This window comes from Bufo gargarizans, chromosome 6, assembly GCF_014858855.1.
Source record: "Bufo gargarizans isolate SCDJY-AF-19 chromosome 6, ASM1485885v1, whole genome shotgun sequence".
NCBI lineage: Eukaryota > Metazoa > Chordata > Amphibia > Anura > Bufonidae > Bufo > Bufo gargarizans.
The window spans coordinates 14,979,563-14,994,871 of record NC_058085.1 but is presented as its reverse complement, the minus strand read 5'-3'; the positions used below and the strand labels follow the sequence as shown (position 1 = coordinate 14,994,871).

The 15,309-nt window shown below is 45.5% G+C and overlaps 1 protein-coding gene across 1 annotated transcript in view; it reads right to left on the bottom strand.

Annotated features, from left to right (window-relative positions):
- Positions 1-15,309, bottom strand: part of MBTD1 (mbt domain containing 1) — an 80,973-nt gene that overhangs the window by 59,906 nt on the left and 5,758 nt on the right. The window contains exons 3-8 of the mRNA XM_044297597.1: positions 13,169-13,302; positions 11,178-11,292; positions 11,017-11,099; positions 8,739-8,856; positions 6,152-6,286; positions 3,100-3,188 (exon numbers count right to left, since the gene is read on the bottom strand). Of these exons, the coding sequence (XP_044153532.1) occupies positions 3,100-3,188; positions 6,152-6,286; positions 8,739-8,856; positions 11,017-11,099; positions 11,178-11,292; positions 13,169-13,302 (674 nt within the window). The remainder of the gene's footprint in view (positions 1-3,099; positions 3,189-6,151; positions 6,287-8,738; positions 8,857-11,016; positions 11,100-11,177; positions 11,293-13,168; positions 13,303-15,309) is intronic.

Genomic DNA, 15,309 nt, shown 5'->3' with positions numbered 1-15,309 from the left:
CAAGAAAAACAAAAAAAGGCATTTCACTGCAAAGAACGTATACAGTACATCATGACTTGACCTAGGGCTCATGTACACAAACGTATTTTCTTTCCATGTCTGCTCGGTTTTTTTCCGGACCGTATGTGGAACCATTCATTTCAAAGGGTCCGCAAAAAAAACGGAGGTTACTTTTGTGCAATCCGTTTCCGTATGTCCGTATTCCCGTTCCACAAAAAAAATAGAACATGTCCTATTATTGTCCGCATTAAGGACAAGGATAGTACTGTTCTATTAGGGGCCAGCTGTTCCGTTCAGCAAAATACGGAAGGCACATGGACGTCATCCGTATTTTTTGCGGACCGCAAAATACATATGGTCATGTGCATAAGTCCTTAGATGTATCATCTTGAAGGGGTTGGCCCATCGGGGACATTTATGTCATATCCATGGGTTACGCCATAAATGTCTAAGTGCGGGTCTCTCCTCTGGCTTCTATGTCAAATACGAAGCTCCATTATGCCTGGCTGGCAATGGAGAGAGGTGACTGTGCCTGCTCTGCTCTCTCTACTAAAGGGGTTCTGCAGTTCCTTTTAAATGATGATCTATCCTCTGGATAGATAATCAGCATCTGATCGGTGGGGGTCCGACAACCGTTTCAGAAGGCAGTGGTGCTACAGAAGTGCCGTGGCCTTCTCAAACAGCTGATCGGTGGGGGTCCGACACCCGGGACTCCTGTCGATCAGCTGTTTCAGAAGGCAGTGGCGCTACAGAAGTGCCGCAGCCTTCTCAAACAGCTGATCGTTGGGGGTCCCAGGGGTCGGACCCCCACTGATCAGATGCTAATGATCTTTCCAGAGGATCAGTTACAAAGAACTGCAGAACCACTTTAACTTCAATCGTACTTGCAGAAGTGTTACTAAAGTGAAAGGAAAGAGCTGTGCAAGCAGAACCACCACTCCTTTGCCAATCAGGGCGTGATGGGATCCCATTCTTGAGAGAGGAGCAGGTCTCAAAAGGTAAGACTTATAAGCAGTCAGACATTCCAGATGGGAATACCCAAGAATCTTCTCTTTTAAGTGACATCAGGTTCAATATCCTAGGTGCAATATTCGGGGTGTAGAGGTAATCTGAAATCACGGAACAGGAAGAAAGGTTTTAGTATGTCTGGAGGGGGGGGGGGGGGGGGGAGTTGCAGGTAAAATACTACAGCCTGTAACTGTCCTCTCTTCCCTTGTACAGTCTCAGGGCATCACAGGGTGACATGCAGCGACTTTTCCCCCATGTTATCCCCCCCCCTTTCCCATCAGAGAGTATATGTGCTCCCTGTATGGTGGGGTCACAAGATGAGCAGTAGATCTTATTAACTTCAGCACCTAATCATAACTTGTATACGGCATGTGGATTGTGGGAATATATGGTCTATTTAGCTGCGGTGAATGTGATTGCAGCGACACTGGTCTCGGCCAGGATTGCGGTGTAGTGGTGATCCCATATAAATGAATGGGGTTACAGCGCAAATCACACATATACCAGCAGAGTTTAATTTTTTGCAGTTCAGGATTTGCAGCTTGCGGCACATGTGCGATTCACACTATGACCACATTCATTTTTTTATAGGATCACTGCTACACTGCCAAGCCCCTGCGATCTTGGCCACCATCAGTGTCGCCATACCCTTAGCCAATCAGGATTTTTTTCTATGAAACATTATGCTTGGGTGCATAAAGGAATCCATCACTAAAAAGCGCAGAGTCATTTTCACCATCTGCCTGGTGTCTGCATTCAGAAAATATATTGGCAGGGGAGTAGGATAGGATATTTTTTTCCTATTTTATAATTCAGATCTTATTTGCATTTGTCAAACGTGTGGAAATTGTCCCAGCAGCAAACGAGTCATATGGTTTCTCTGCTTTGCGCAATCACAAACCTGTTAGAAGAGTTCCATGATAAGCGGATGATGTGTCCTCCCTGTTGGAACTCGCAGAAATCAGATGTTACTTGTGAAAAACCACTGGCAGTTAAAGAGGACCTGTCACCACCCCTGACATGCCCGGTTTAATCGCGACATGCATTCCCCATGCAATAATAATTCTGTAATATCTATTCTTATGGCTTTATGCTGTGCCATTCCTTTATGATTTCAACTAGCAGTCTGCAGTAAGGGTAGAGGGCTGTTAACCAGTTGGGGGGGAAGGGGTGTCCCTGCACAGTCTCACTCTATCCAATCAGTGCTGCCATTTTCAGACAGTGCAGGAACACACCTTGTAACCTCCCCTCTGTACCCTTACTGCAGACTGCTAGCATTTCATTCATAACTTCTAGTAGAAATAATAAAGGAATAGCACAACTTAGAGCCATAAGAATAGATTCTCCAGAGTTGTTATTACACAGGGAATGCATGAGGCTATTAAAACAGGAATGTCAGGGGTGGTGACAGGTCCTCTTTAACAGGGTATTCCAATTTTAACAGGTTATCCCTCATCCAGTGGATAGGGGAGAATGGTTAGATCGGTGGAGGTCGGACCCCTGGAAACCCTCATGATTAAAAGAACAGGGTCCAGTCACTCTTCTATGAATGGAGTAGCAGGTCAAACACGCACACCGCCGCTACATTTAACCCTATGGGACTGCAGGAGATAAAGTGCTGTACTTTGCTATCTCCAGCAGTCCCATAGAGTCTGAAAGGAGCATTTTTGTGCATGCTCGTCCTGCCGCTCCAAATCATAAGAGGGCACAAGACCCCTATTCTTGTAATCCGTGGAGGTTTCAGCAGACCCCATCTATCTAACAAATATCTAGTGGATAGCGGATAACCTGCTGTAACTGAAATACCCCATTCATTTCCTTGCAATGCCACCAGAGGGGAAATAATGCATTACACAGTACTCATTCAGATCAATGGGTTTCCTGTGTAATGCTGGACAGGTCCCTCAAGAGCGAGAGACACTCTTTGTAACCACTCTCGTTTCAATTCACAAATGCAGGATATAAAATGGGGTTTCCAATTAGGACAACTCCTTTAATATACTCTTTATATGTGGGTTAATCTGAAAATAATTGTAGTCAAAACCATAAGATGTTTTGTTCTTTCGTACCTTACACTAAATCTTTGCCTACCTTCTGCGCAAAATCTGGAGGGAGGGTCTTGGCACCAGTCAGTCTTTTGACTAAAAAAGCTTTCCAATTTGTGTATTTGTGTTGTATGGCTGCAAAGGAAGCAACAACGCATTTAAAAAACTACACTAAACCACTGGTTCCCAGCTCAATCAGAAGAAAGTAAATAGGCTTGATGTAATATTACCAGCTTATGTGCCATATGAAAGGGGCTGAAGCCACTCTGTGCACCCTTGCTGCATGTGCTTCCTCTGCCAGCCCTTCAATCTTCTTGATTGACAGGGCCAGGCGAGACGATTATGCAGGAACCTGTCCTTGCAATCCGGAGAGGCTGGCAGTGGAAGCAGGAAAGCAAGAGTGCACAGTGTGGCTTGGGGCCCGCCCTTGGTGCACTTAACCGCTCATTTGCATATGGATTAAAAGTACTTTTTCTTTAGAATGAAGCAACAAATCGCTAAGTGAAAGGTATCATTACATTCTGCTGTGTATATCTGCACCATTTTTCTCAGCAATGTGGGCACAGATGACGAACAACACAGATGCCTTCAGCTGCCAAGCGCACATGTACCAGGTCAGCCAGTGTCATAGGTACAAATCTGCTGACAGATGGTCTTTAAGTAAAATAAATAAAATGTAATAAGTAGTTGTCCAACTGTGAGCTTTAATTCACTCCCTGGCTGCTGCGGTGACTTGTGTACAGAACATGACCGCTATAACACAGATGAACCCTTTAATGCTTACCGGCTTTTTATCTCCTACGGCACTGGCTGCATTTAACTGTAATCCATCAAGGCACAGCTCTGATGCAGTGACTCCATCTCAGTGACCTTATCTAACAGGAGTCAGAGAGTAGATAACACCTCCTTATTTCCATAGTGGCTCCGACTTATGGCCGATTCACACGACCGTGATTGGCCTGGAAAACACATTCCGTGTGTCGGCCACATCTCCCGGGCCTGACCTGAACTGACTGCACCATAGTGTTTTCTGATACAAGTCTATTGTACTGTACTCACATCATCATCATACGAGTACAGTACAACAGACTCGCAACCAGATAGTAACTGACTGTATCAAACACTATGATGCAGTCATTTTGGGTCAGGGGAGTCGTGGTTGGTCCAGAAGATACAGCTGACACACGGACCGTGTTTTCTGGGTCGATCACGGTTGCGTGAATCTGCAACCTCCAGCATGCTCCATTCACTTCTATGGAAATTCCAGAGAATATCAGGGTCCCAATGTGAACTGAAAGCAAGGAGCACTGGCGCAGCTATTTTAGGAAGTCCCACGGAGGTAAATGGATGGCTGGCCACGCATTAACACTGCCCTCTCCATTCACAGCAGGGCTCTGTTCTTAAGACAGAAGCGAGTGCCAGAGGTGGACCCCACATCTATCTGAAATGTATTTATATTATATTTATAAGCCAAAGGAAAAAGTCTGGTACCGTGTTAGCCAATAGAAAAATAGTTTAGTGCTCTCATTAAGAGAAACAAAATAAGAGTATTGCAGGTTTGATACCTTTTAATGGCTAACACAAATAGAAGTAATGATGTTACATAGCGAGCTTTCGAGACATCACCAGTCTCTTCATCAGGCGTACTACAAGAATTCTTGTAGTACGCCTGATGAAGAGACTGTTGATGTCTCGAAAGCTCGCTATGTAACATCATTACTTCTATTTTTGTTAGCCATTAAAAGGTATCAAACCTGCAATACTCTTATTTTGTTTCTCTTAATGAGAGCACTAAACTATTTATAAGCCATAAATGTCCAGATGGAAATACCCCTTTAAACCTGAGCATATGTATATTTAAACGTGGGTTTACGCTGACTGCTGGGGACTCGGGAGAGAAGACAGAAGAGCTCCATTCAGCGCTGTTTATAGAATGGAGGCTTCTATTGGTCCCAGTGGCCACGTGACTGATGGGATTGCTGGGACGCCTGTTCTAAGAGGCTCATGCTGGGCCTAATTAGACAAAACCCAGTCCCAATAGAGAAAATACCCACAAAAACAGAATCACTTACAAAACAAAGACAATCATTTATAATGAATTTCTCTCAAACAAGGGATTCCAAGCAGGGGGTGGTGGTGGCAGCACAGGGGAGCCAGTGACTGCTATGCAAGCGCTCATCCCCAACACCCTATTGAGTTTATGTCCTAGGAAGCCAACTTACCACTCACAGGAAGAACATACAAACCCTATGCAAATGTTGCCCTTAGTCAGATTTGAACCTAGGACCTTAGTGCTGCTACACAACAGTGCTAACCACTGAGCCACAGTGCTCATAGTATGACTTCTCTTGCAGTTATGTGCCCCTGTACCACTGAGCCACCTTGCTAACAGTATAACCTATCTTGCAGTTATGTGCCTCTGTACCACTGAGTCACTGTACGAACAGTATGACCTCGCCAGCAGTTATGTACTCTTTTACCACTAAGCCAATGGGGCAATAGTATGACCTCTTGCAGTTATGTGCCCCTATACCACTGAGCCACCTGGCTGATAGTATGACCTCTTGCAGTTATGTGCCCCTGTACCACTGAGCCACCTTGCTGATAGTATGACCTCTTGCAGTTATGTGCCCCTGTACCACTGAGCCACCTTGCTGATAGTATGACCTCTTGCAGTTATGTGCCCCTGTACCACTGAGCCACCTTGCTGATAGTATGGCCTCTCTTGCAGTTATGTGCCCCTATACCACTGAGCCATTGTGCTGATAATATGCCATTTCCATCATTTACCATGACCTCTCTAGCAGTTATCTGCGTGAGTACCACCATGCTAACAGTATGACCTCTCTAGCAGTTATGGGCCCCCGTGCCACTATGCTGATAGTATGCCATTTCCATCATTTACTACCCTGCTGACAGTATGACCTCTCTAGCAGTTAGGTGACTTCTTGACTACAGAAAAAACAGAAACTTTACATTTCACTGCTAATAAGTTATGTACAGAACAAATACAATTTTCTATGCAATAGAAATGTGGCAAAATTCACAAGAATGGCGTGTTCCTGGCAGCATATCATTATGAAATTTTGAGCTCATACTTTGTGGAGGGACAAGGGGCTTTCCGCTGCTTGCACACCAACCCACTGGATGGACATCACTACTGCAGATGTTACACCAGAAGTCCAGGCTGGCATCATTTTCAAAGCCTTCATATCTCAGCAGGGCATTGTAGCCTGAAAACACATAAAAGGATATACAGGTTTTAGTTATGAATAAACTTTATTTGGCAAAGATCTGCACAGACATGCCTGTTTCATACGCATGGTGACTTCTCTGCTAATGGAGACGGCATGTTATCATATTTATCTCTCACTGTTCCATGTCTGCGTTCCCTTTTCCCGACACACCTACCTACAGGGGATGATTACTGAACTGCTAAATTATTTTCTCAGATCGTGCTCCCTGGTTGCCTTTTAGCTCAGCCCCATTAAAGGGGTATTCCCATCTCAGACAATGGGGGCATATCGCTAGGATATGCCCCCATTGTCTGATAGGTGCGGGTCCCACCGCTGGGAAAACCCCAGCACTGTCGGGGTCACATAGCATCTCCGGCATTAAATTAGGGGTGGGCGGTATAGGCGATATGCGATATGAATTTGGGCCACGATATGGATTTTCGCCATATCGCCGGACCGCGATATGATCGCGCGCACCATGTTCTGAGCCGGCCGGCACAGCGGAGGGAGGAGGAGGGAGTCTCTCCCTCCCCACTGTGCGCGGCTGCCGCTGAACACCAATGAGGACAGAGTAGGAGGAGGAGGGGAGGGACTGTGGCCACTGCACTACCAATGAATGTGCCGGCCATATCCCTCAGGGTCCCCCCCCCCCCCCCCCCCCATCATTGGTGGCAGTTTGCAGTTCCGATCGGAGCCCCAGCAGTGTAATGCTGGGGCTCCGATCGGTTACCATGGCAGCCAGGAGTCACGCTGCTGAAGTCCTGGCTGCCATGGTATGTTAGTGAGCAGAGAGCAGCGCATTATACTCACGTGCGCTGTGACCACCGGTCGCTCCTTCTGTCTGTGCGGCGGATAGCTAATGCTTACAGCATTAGCAATGCGCCGCACAGACCTATGAGAAGAAGGAGCGACCGGCGGCCACAGCGCACGTGAGTATAATGCGCTGCTCTCTGCTCACTAACATACCATGGCAGCCAGGACTTCAGCAGCGTGACTCCTGGCTGCCATGGTAACCGATCGGAGCCCCAGCATTACACTGCTGGGGCTCCAATCGGAACTGCAAACTGCCACCAATGATGGGGGGGGGGGGGGGGGAGGGGGACCCTGTGGCCACTGCCACCAATGATTAATACTGGGGAGGGGGGGTTTGCGTTACCAGAGGGGGCAGATCAGAGGCTGGGGAAGGGAGGCAGATCAGAGGCTGGGGAAGGGGGGCAGATCAGAGGCTGGGGGGGGGGGGCAGATCAGAGGCTGGGGGGGGGGGCAGATCAGAGGCTGGGGGGGGGGGCAGATCAGAGGCTGGGGGGGGGGGGCAGATCAGAGGCTGCGGGGGGCAGATCAGAGGCTGCGGGGGGCAGATCAGAGGCTGCGGGGGGCAGATCAGAGGCTGCGGGGGGCAGATCAGAGGCTGCCGCCATGGTCAGCTCCCTGCTGTTGTGTGCACTATGCACAGGGCAGCAGGGAGAGTGTAAAGTCCTATTCACCCTAAGGGCCGCTTCACACGAGCGGATGCCGTGCGTGGCATCCGCTCCGTGAAAGAGTGCCAAGACCCGCTGCAGACTGCAGAGGCACGGAGCAGTAACATGACTGTTAATGCTCCGTGCCTCTCTGTGACCTCTTTACTACGAAATCACAGTGACAACTGTGATTTCGTAGTAAAGAGATCACAGAGAGGCACGGAGCATTAACAGTCATGTTACTGCTCCGTGCCTCTGCAGTCTGCAGCGGGTCTTGGCACTCTTTCACGGAGCGGATGCCACGCACGGCATCCGCTCGTGTGAAGCGGCCCTAATAGAGCTCTATTAGGGTGAATATGACAAGGGTTCTAGCCCTTAAGGAGGCCAATAGTTAATAAATAAAAAGTAAAAAATAAATAAAATTTAAACACCCCCCCCCCCCAATATAGAAAACAATATATCGCAATATATATCGCATATCGCACATGCTTAAAATTATATCGCAATATAGATTTTAGGCCATATCGCCCACCCCTACATTAAATACTGGTGACTCATGCTTCAGTCAACCTAATCTGTTACAATGCTGTTCTAACACTTCCTCCAGGGCTGTTTTATCACACAGCAGCTTCAGTCAGGAAAACGCAATCAACATCTTGCCTCTATGAGGTCCTTGTGCTGATTATAATAAACAGATTATGATGACTGCCGCCAGTATTTAATGTCAGATTTTTTGCACAAGTTATTCTAATTGAGAACGTTCAACTGCTCCGACTTATTACTACTGGATGAATGAGAACCTTCAGATATACAGTGTAGATAACCTGCTATTTGTCCATGTCCAACATGGCCTATTTTTGTCTGTTTTTGCAGCAGCACCCCCCCCCCCCCCCCAGAAAAAAAAAAAAAGTCAGTCAATGGAAATGAAAATCATATTTTTCTATCCATCCTAAAACTTATTGAAATCAGACGACAGAGGAAAGGTTGGCAACCTGCTAATTTCACAATGACAGCAATCCAGAAGACTTTCTGAGACAGACTGTTGTCGGTGTTGAGAACTTCTACTCGTACACCTTCTGAGATGTCGCCCCAACAAGTCCCCATCGGTGCCTGTAAAAGATGTAAATGATTTCAAGCTCAATATAATTTACGCTTAATGAATACAGTCAGAAGATGTCCACCAAGTTTCGTCAGGTTTCTGAAACCCAAAGATATTGTTAAAAAAAAATGACAGATTTTGTGCAGAACAAGTAGCCGAAAGATTACAAAATGAATCTGAATTCTATACACAGCTATAAACATCACCATTAAGAGGCAGGAAACTACTAAACAGAGTCATAGACTATGGGTGAGATTTATTAAACTGGTGTAAAGTAGAACTAGATTAGTTGCCCATAGTAACAAATCAGATTCCATCTTTCATTTTCCAAAAGGGCCTGTGTATATGGGAATCCCCCTTTAAATGGCATCTGTCAGCAGTTTTGTACCTATGACACTGGCTGATGTGTTACATGTGCACTTAGCAGCTGCAGGCATCTGTGTTGGTCTCATGTTCATATGTGCCTGCATTGCTGAGAAAAATTAGGTTTTAATATATGCAAATGAGCTTCTAGGAGCAATGGGGGCGTTGCCATTACACCTAGAGACTCTGCTCTCTCTGTACCTGCTGCATTCTCTCCACTCCTGATTTTAGGAGTACAGTGTGATCATATTTACACTGCCTGGCCCTGTCAATCAAAGTGCAGAGTAAGCAACAGTTACAGAAGGAGCAGAGCCTCTAGGTGTAACGGCAATGCCCCGTTGCTCCTAGAGGATCATTTGCATATATTAAAACATCATTTTTTTCAGCAATGCGGTCAAATATGAACATGGGACCAACACAGATGTCTTCAGCTGCCAAGTGCACATACAACAGGTCAGCCAGTGCCATAGGTACAAATCTGCTGACAGATGCCCATTAAAGGGGCTTTCAGGGAGTAGCATACTGATGGGGGTCTGACATCCGGCACCGACACAGTCGGATGCTTGAAGAGGCTGTGGCCTTCTCACAGTATACCAGGGATTCTCAACCTGCGCTCCAGCTGTTGTACAACTCCCACCATGCCTTGCTATAGGCTTATGGCTGTAAGCTGTCCAAACATGCTGAGAGTTGTAGTTTTTCAACAGCTGGAGTGCCGCAGGTTGAGTATCCCTGCAGTATACCAAGCACAGCACCATTTATAGCATAGTGGCTGTGCTTGGTACTGCAGCCCAGGTCCATATACTTGAATGGGACCCACGCACTGTTTCCAGTTCTCCCGCTGTGAGTTAGGTTCGCTTATCTGTCGCAGGACAGATTCTGGGAATCTCCTAGAACTAGTACAAACGTTCTACCTTATTCAGGGTCATTCGGCACAACTGCGTACATTCTTATATGTGACTGATTAAAACCTATTCTTTCTGCTTACTGCACGTACCCATACCATATAAGGATGTTCCGGAAGTATGTGTGTGAGCACCAATGTTTATCTTTTATGATTGGTTTAATGCTGTTGTTATGCAAACTTTTCTACTGCCTATATAAGGCCAAGCAATAGCATAATAAAGTTAGAGTATTTCTCAGTGATACCTGTGTGTGTCTGTTATTAGCAACTGAGAAACATCTCTCCTGACGTCAGTGTCTCAAACCAATGTTGTCCTAGAGGTCCAGAAAGGTCCAAATCCTTTCAGTTTGGGGGCTCCGTCCAGGATAGAGAAGGCCATCCTCGTGTCCGATAAGAGACATCCCTTTTGTCCACTGCCCGGTCCAAGGGCACTGGCCACATCTCTACCCGTGAGTTTTTATTATGTATCCGGGATACATTGTTAAGCCTTAAAAATAGACTCAGGAAGTTTATAATAAGTACTTGGAGTACTTTCATGAATAAGGTCGGCACTTGGGGTGCCACGCACGGCATAGAGTCTCAGGGAGATCGATCCGTAAGTTGTTTTGTGTCAGGGACACACCATAGGATCTCAGGGAGATCTATTTACTTTATCTAACTGTCGACAGAGATTTTTTTAGTACCAGCGGTACATGTAAAAGAGAGCTGACTTACCTTGGTTTGACACATACCTATATTTAGAGTATACGATACATAGAGTGTTAAGATTCATCTGTTTGTGTGAGAGCTATTGTTCTGGTTGTAAGAATAGATCATCGGTATTCTAGTCCCAGAAAACCCCTTTAAGAAAAAGCTTGATTCATCAAGACTTCTGCACACTTGACCAACATTGAAGGACAATACTTACGTGTTTGAAGCAAGTCACTGGAGCAGCCACCAGGTTTTGTCTAGTGATGTAGGAGCCCCAGGTGAAACCCTCTGCTGGTATGACTACGAGGGAAAGAGAATAAGTATTAATCTCCACAGTGTGTCATGGAGTAATCAAAGAGCCAAGTGAATTGTTCTCACCAGTTTTGTTTAATGACTGATTCTTCAAAGTAGCTTGATATTGTGCATAAGCTGCCAACTTAGCAACTAATGGCTGTTTTTGGAGAACCTTTGCCTTTTTATTGGGTGGTTTACCCTGAGGGAAAAAATATATATATGCATCTAGAGGAGCAAATAACTGAAAAGTATCCACTTGGACCATTATTTTACAATTCATATCTAGATAATCAACTTTGTAAATGTTTGCATTGATCCTGAAGTACGGACTGTACTATAGCCCAGAGCTGCATTCAAAGTTCTGCTGACTGCTGTGTGAGCAGACTATTACTATAATCAGCAGACTGGATTACTGTACGGTGCCTGGTGTAAGGACTACAAAATCAGCAGGAAAAGCTCCATACAGACGCAGAATTAGGCTACATGCACACGAACGTTGTTTGTTTCCGTTCATTTATTTTTATTTTTTTGCAGATAGGATGCGGACCCACACCGTGTGCTGTCCACTTCAGTATGTCCGTTACGTAGCCCCGCAAAAAAAATAGAACATGTCCTATTCTTGTCCGTTTTAGGCATTGTTACAATGGATCCGCAAAAAAAAAAAAAAAAACACGGATGGCATCGGATCGGATGTCATCCATTTTTTTGCAGATCCGAAAAACACAGTCGTGTGCATGTAGCCTTAGTAAGACGTTCTGGGAGATTTCAGCTCTGAAGTCTGTAGAATTGTAAATGCGGTCTGCACTTTATTACAGGATCTAACTCAGATGAGCAATTCAATGTATTTACTTATTTCATTTAGATTACTACTGTACGTAGCCCGTGAAAAGTAGTTTAACCCCTTGAGGGCATCCACCATACACGTACGCACTTTAAAGATGACGTCTGTTCCAGAGCAGAGTTGGCGCCATAGCCACTGGGTTTTTGCTCCTTCACACAGAAGATGCCCAGTGCTAATGCCCATCACAGACATTTAACCCCTCAGATGCCATAGCCATTTGTGACCATGGCATCTGAGGAGGTGTTCAGGGGGTGCCGTTTGTTCAATGTGGTAGCCTCAGTCCCTATAAAGGATCCGAAGCTACCAGAGCAGTAGTTCCTATAGAGGACTGCAGGTGGCAGGGCTCCATAGGAACGTACTGAATGTCCCACAGGCTGCTATAGAAAATCATTGCAGTCTATAGGGCAAGCAATCTAACGATCAGACATTCAAGTACCCCAAGGAAACTTTAAAGTATGTAGAGAAAAAAAAAAGTTAAGAAAAAAAAAAAAAGTTTTAAAAAATATAAAAATTCTAATCACGCCCTTTTCCCATAATAAAACTAAACAAAAATTAAACATCTTAACACTACCACGTCCCGAAATGCCTGAACTATATAAATATACATGTATTTATGCCATTAGAAAGTACAATTTGTCCTGCGATAAAACAAGCCATATGGCTATGTAAATGAAAAAGCAAAAAATAAATAAAAAGTGATTGGAAGGCCAGGCATAAAAAAAAATAAAAAAATACAGAAATGCAAAAACGCGAACTAAACTGCAGCTCTCTTTTTCCAAAGCAAAATGGAAAATGATGTGATGTGAGAGTTACACGTCATCCAGTTCCAAATGAATACCATCAAATTCTGGTGGACCTCATTGACTTACATGCGGCCCATTAGTGTTCTATTATTTTTGATGGTAAGAACTGAACAGCAGGCAGCGATATTTATGCTGTTAAAAATACCAGAAAGGCCAAGAGGGGCCCCTAGAACATAAATCAGCAACCTTTGGCACTTCAGCTGTGGTAAAACTACAACTCCCAGCATGCTCACTTGCTTGGCTTTTGTCAGATCTCCTATAGAAGTGAATGGAGCATGTTGGGAGTTGTAGTTTCCCCACAGCTGGAGTGCCGGAGGTTGCTAAACACTTACCTAGAGCCTAAACCACAGCACTCTCACACCGCAGGTTACAGCGATCTAATAGAGAAAACCAAGACGAGAGAAACAGGTGCAAGTATTACGATCCACTACCTGTAGTCTTGCCAGGAGGCCCGCCTTCTTGGAATTTGAAGAATAGCTTCGCGAGCATGAGACACTGCAGAACCTCTTTGTTTTAGAGTAGAAAGCGTCTCGGACCCCGACCATTCCACACATTTCACATGTAGCTAAGAATAAAAATGCAAAGTAATAAAACAGATAAATTAATATGTTCTGGTTTAGAGAGAGTCACTGGTGTAAGGGTACAATCCCTGAAACTCTGGGAAAGGCACATGGCGCACTATGTCACCCAAAATGTGCTACTTACCTGAAAGACACCACTCAGGAGTCCCCCCCCCCAGTGTCCTCCAATAGACTGCAGCAGAAGCCTGTGTTGACCATGACAGCCTAACCACCAAGAAGCACGGCATGTCATAGAACATAGTGCAACTATTATCCACTACTAGCAGGTGTAGCATTTGCTATGCTACCTGTCAAATGGCTCGTGCCAGTGCTGCCTAGTGGTCAAGGCCAGCACAGTTACATGTGCACTTGGCCGCTGAAGACATCTGTGTTGGTCCCATGTTTATATGTGCCCACATTGCCGAGAAAGATTAAGTTTTAATATATGCAAATGAGCTTCTAGGAGCAATAGGGGCGTTGCCATTACACCTAGAGGTTGTGCTCTCTCTGCAACCGCTGTGCCCTCTGTACTTTGATTAACAGGGCCAGGCATGCATGGTCACGTTTACACTGCCTGGCCATGTCAATCAAAGCGGAGAGCACACGGCAGAGCCTCTAGGTGTAATGACAACGCCCCCGTTGCTCCTAGAGGCTCATTTGCATATATTAAAACCTTTTTCTCAGCAATGCGGGCACCTATGAACATGAGACCAACACAGATGCCTGCAGCTGCCAAGTGCACATGTAACAGGTCAGCCAGTGTCTTAGGTACAAAACTGCTGACAGATGCCCTTTAAACCGAGACAATGAGAGCACTTTGGAAATTTCAACAGCGCGGAGATGTAGATTGTTGTAGCCTCTTGTCATCGTCTGTCCATAACCACACATTCAGAGGGGGACCAGCGGTTGTAGAGATCAATAAAGATGGTTAAGGCTCCGCTCACACTTCCTTTAGTTCTCTCCCATCAGGCTCTTAGAATAGCACAGCACACTGCATTATCTTATCTGGTGCAGATAAAAAGTAACGAAACCTAACAGGCCCATTATACGGCAGTGGTGTGCGGTGGCTTCTATTATAACCGATCAGTCAAGTTTCCAGTAAAAACAGAAGCCGCGACGCCAGTGAAAACCCCAATAGACATAGGATGTGAACAGTCTGGCCCACCTTTACATAACATGGTTAACCTTGCCGCCAGCCAAACAGTCATCCCGCAGCCAGTTCGGACCTGTGCCACTGCCAGCTTGCCCACACAGTAAGACTGCCCCAGCGACTATCTTTCCAACCCCAACCCGGATCATTAAGTTTCACTGGCGTAATTAGAAATGACTGGGCCCCACAGGAAATTTTTGAATGGGCCCCTCAGTTGTCCGGCACCTCTGACCGGCAGAGACCATTGACTTCTTCCCTAATACAGTACAATTATCGTCCAATAGACAGTGTTAAAATATCATATTACAGTGTACATATATTTCCATGACTTGTCTATTGGACAATAATTGTACTGTATTAGGGAAGAAATCAAGGGTCTCTGCCGGTCAGAGGTGCCGGACAACTGGGAAGGGGGGCATACACAAATTTGCTGTGGGGCCCAGGCATTTCTAATTACCAGTCTGAGGACCTCTGCTATGGAGATAGATGCAGGTCCCAGAGCTGGCACCCACACAGCGACACATTTATGGCATATCTTGTGGATGTACCATAAATTCCTAAGCTGGGAATGCTCGTTTAAGCAAATGTAGGTTATTTCCATGGAGAGAGCAAGATAAAATGCTTTCAAATAACTCGGGTGCAGTTTATCCCCGAGGAAACTGCGAAAAATCCAACCTGTCTGATGGAATAAAGTGTGCTGCGCCATAGATTTGGGGCTCCCTTCAGCTGGTCGGGCACCAGAACACCTACTCCTGCCATGAGCCGGCGTAGATAGATCTGAGGAAGCCTCATCCACATTTAGAAAGTCATAAAATCTTCAAAAACAATAGCAAAAATGGCATATACTAAAATGTGCAACTTT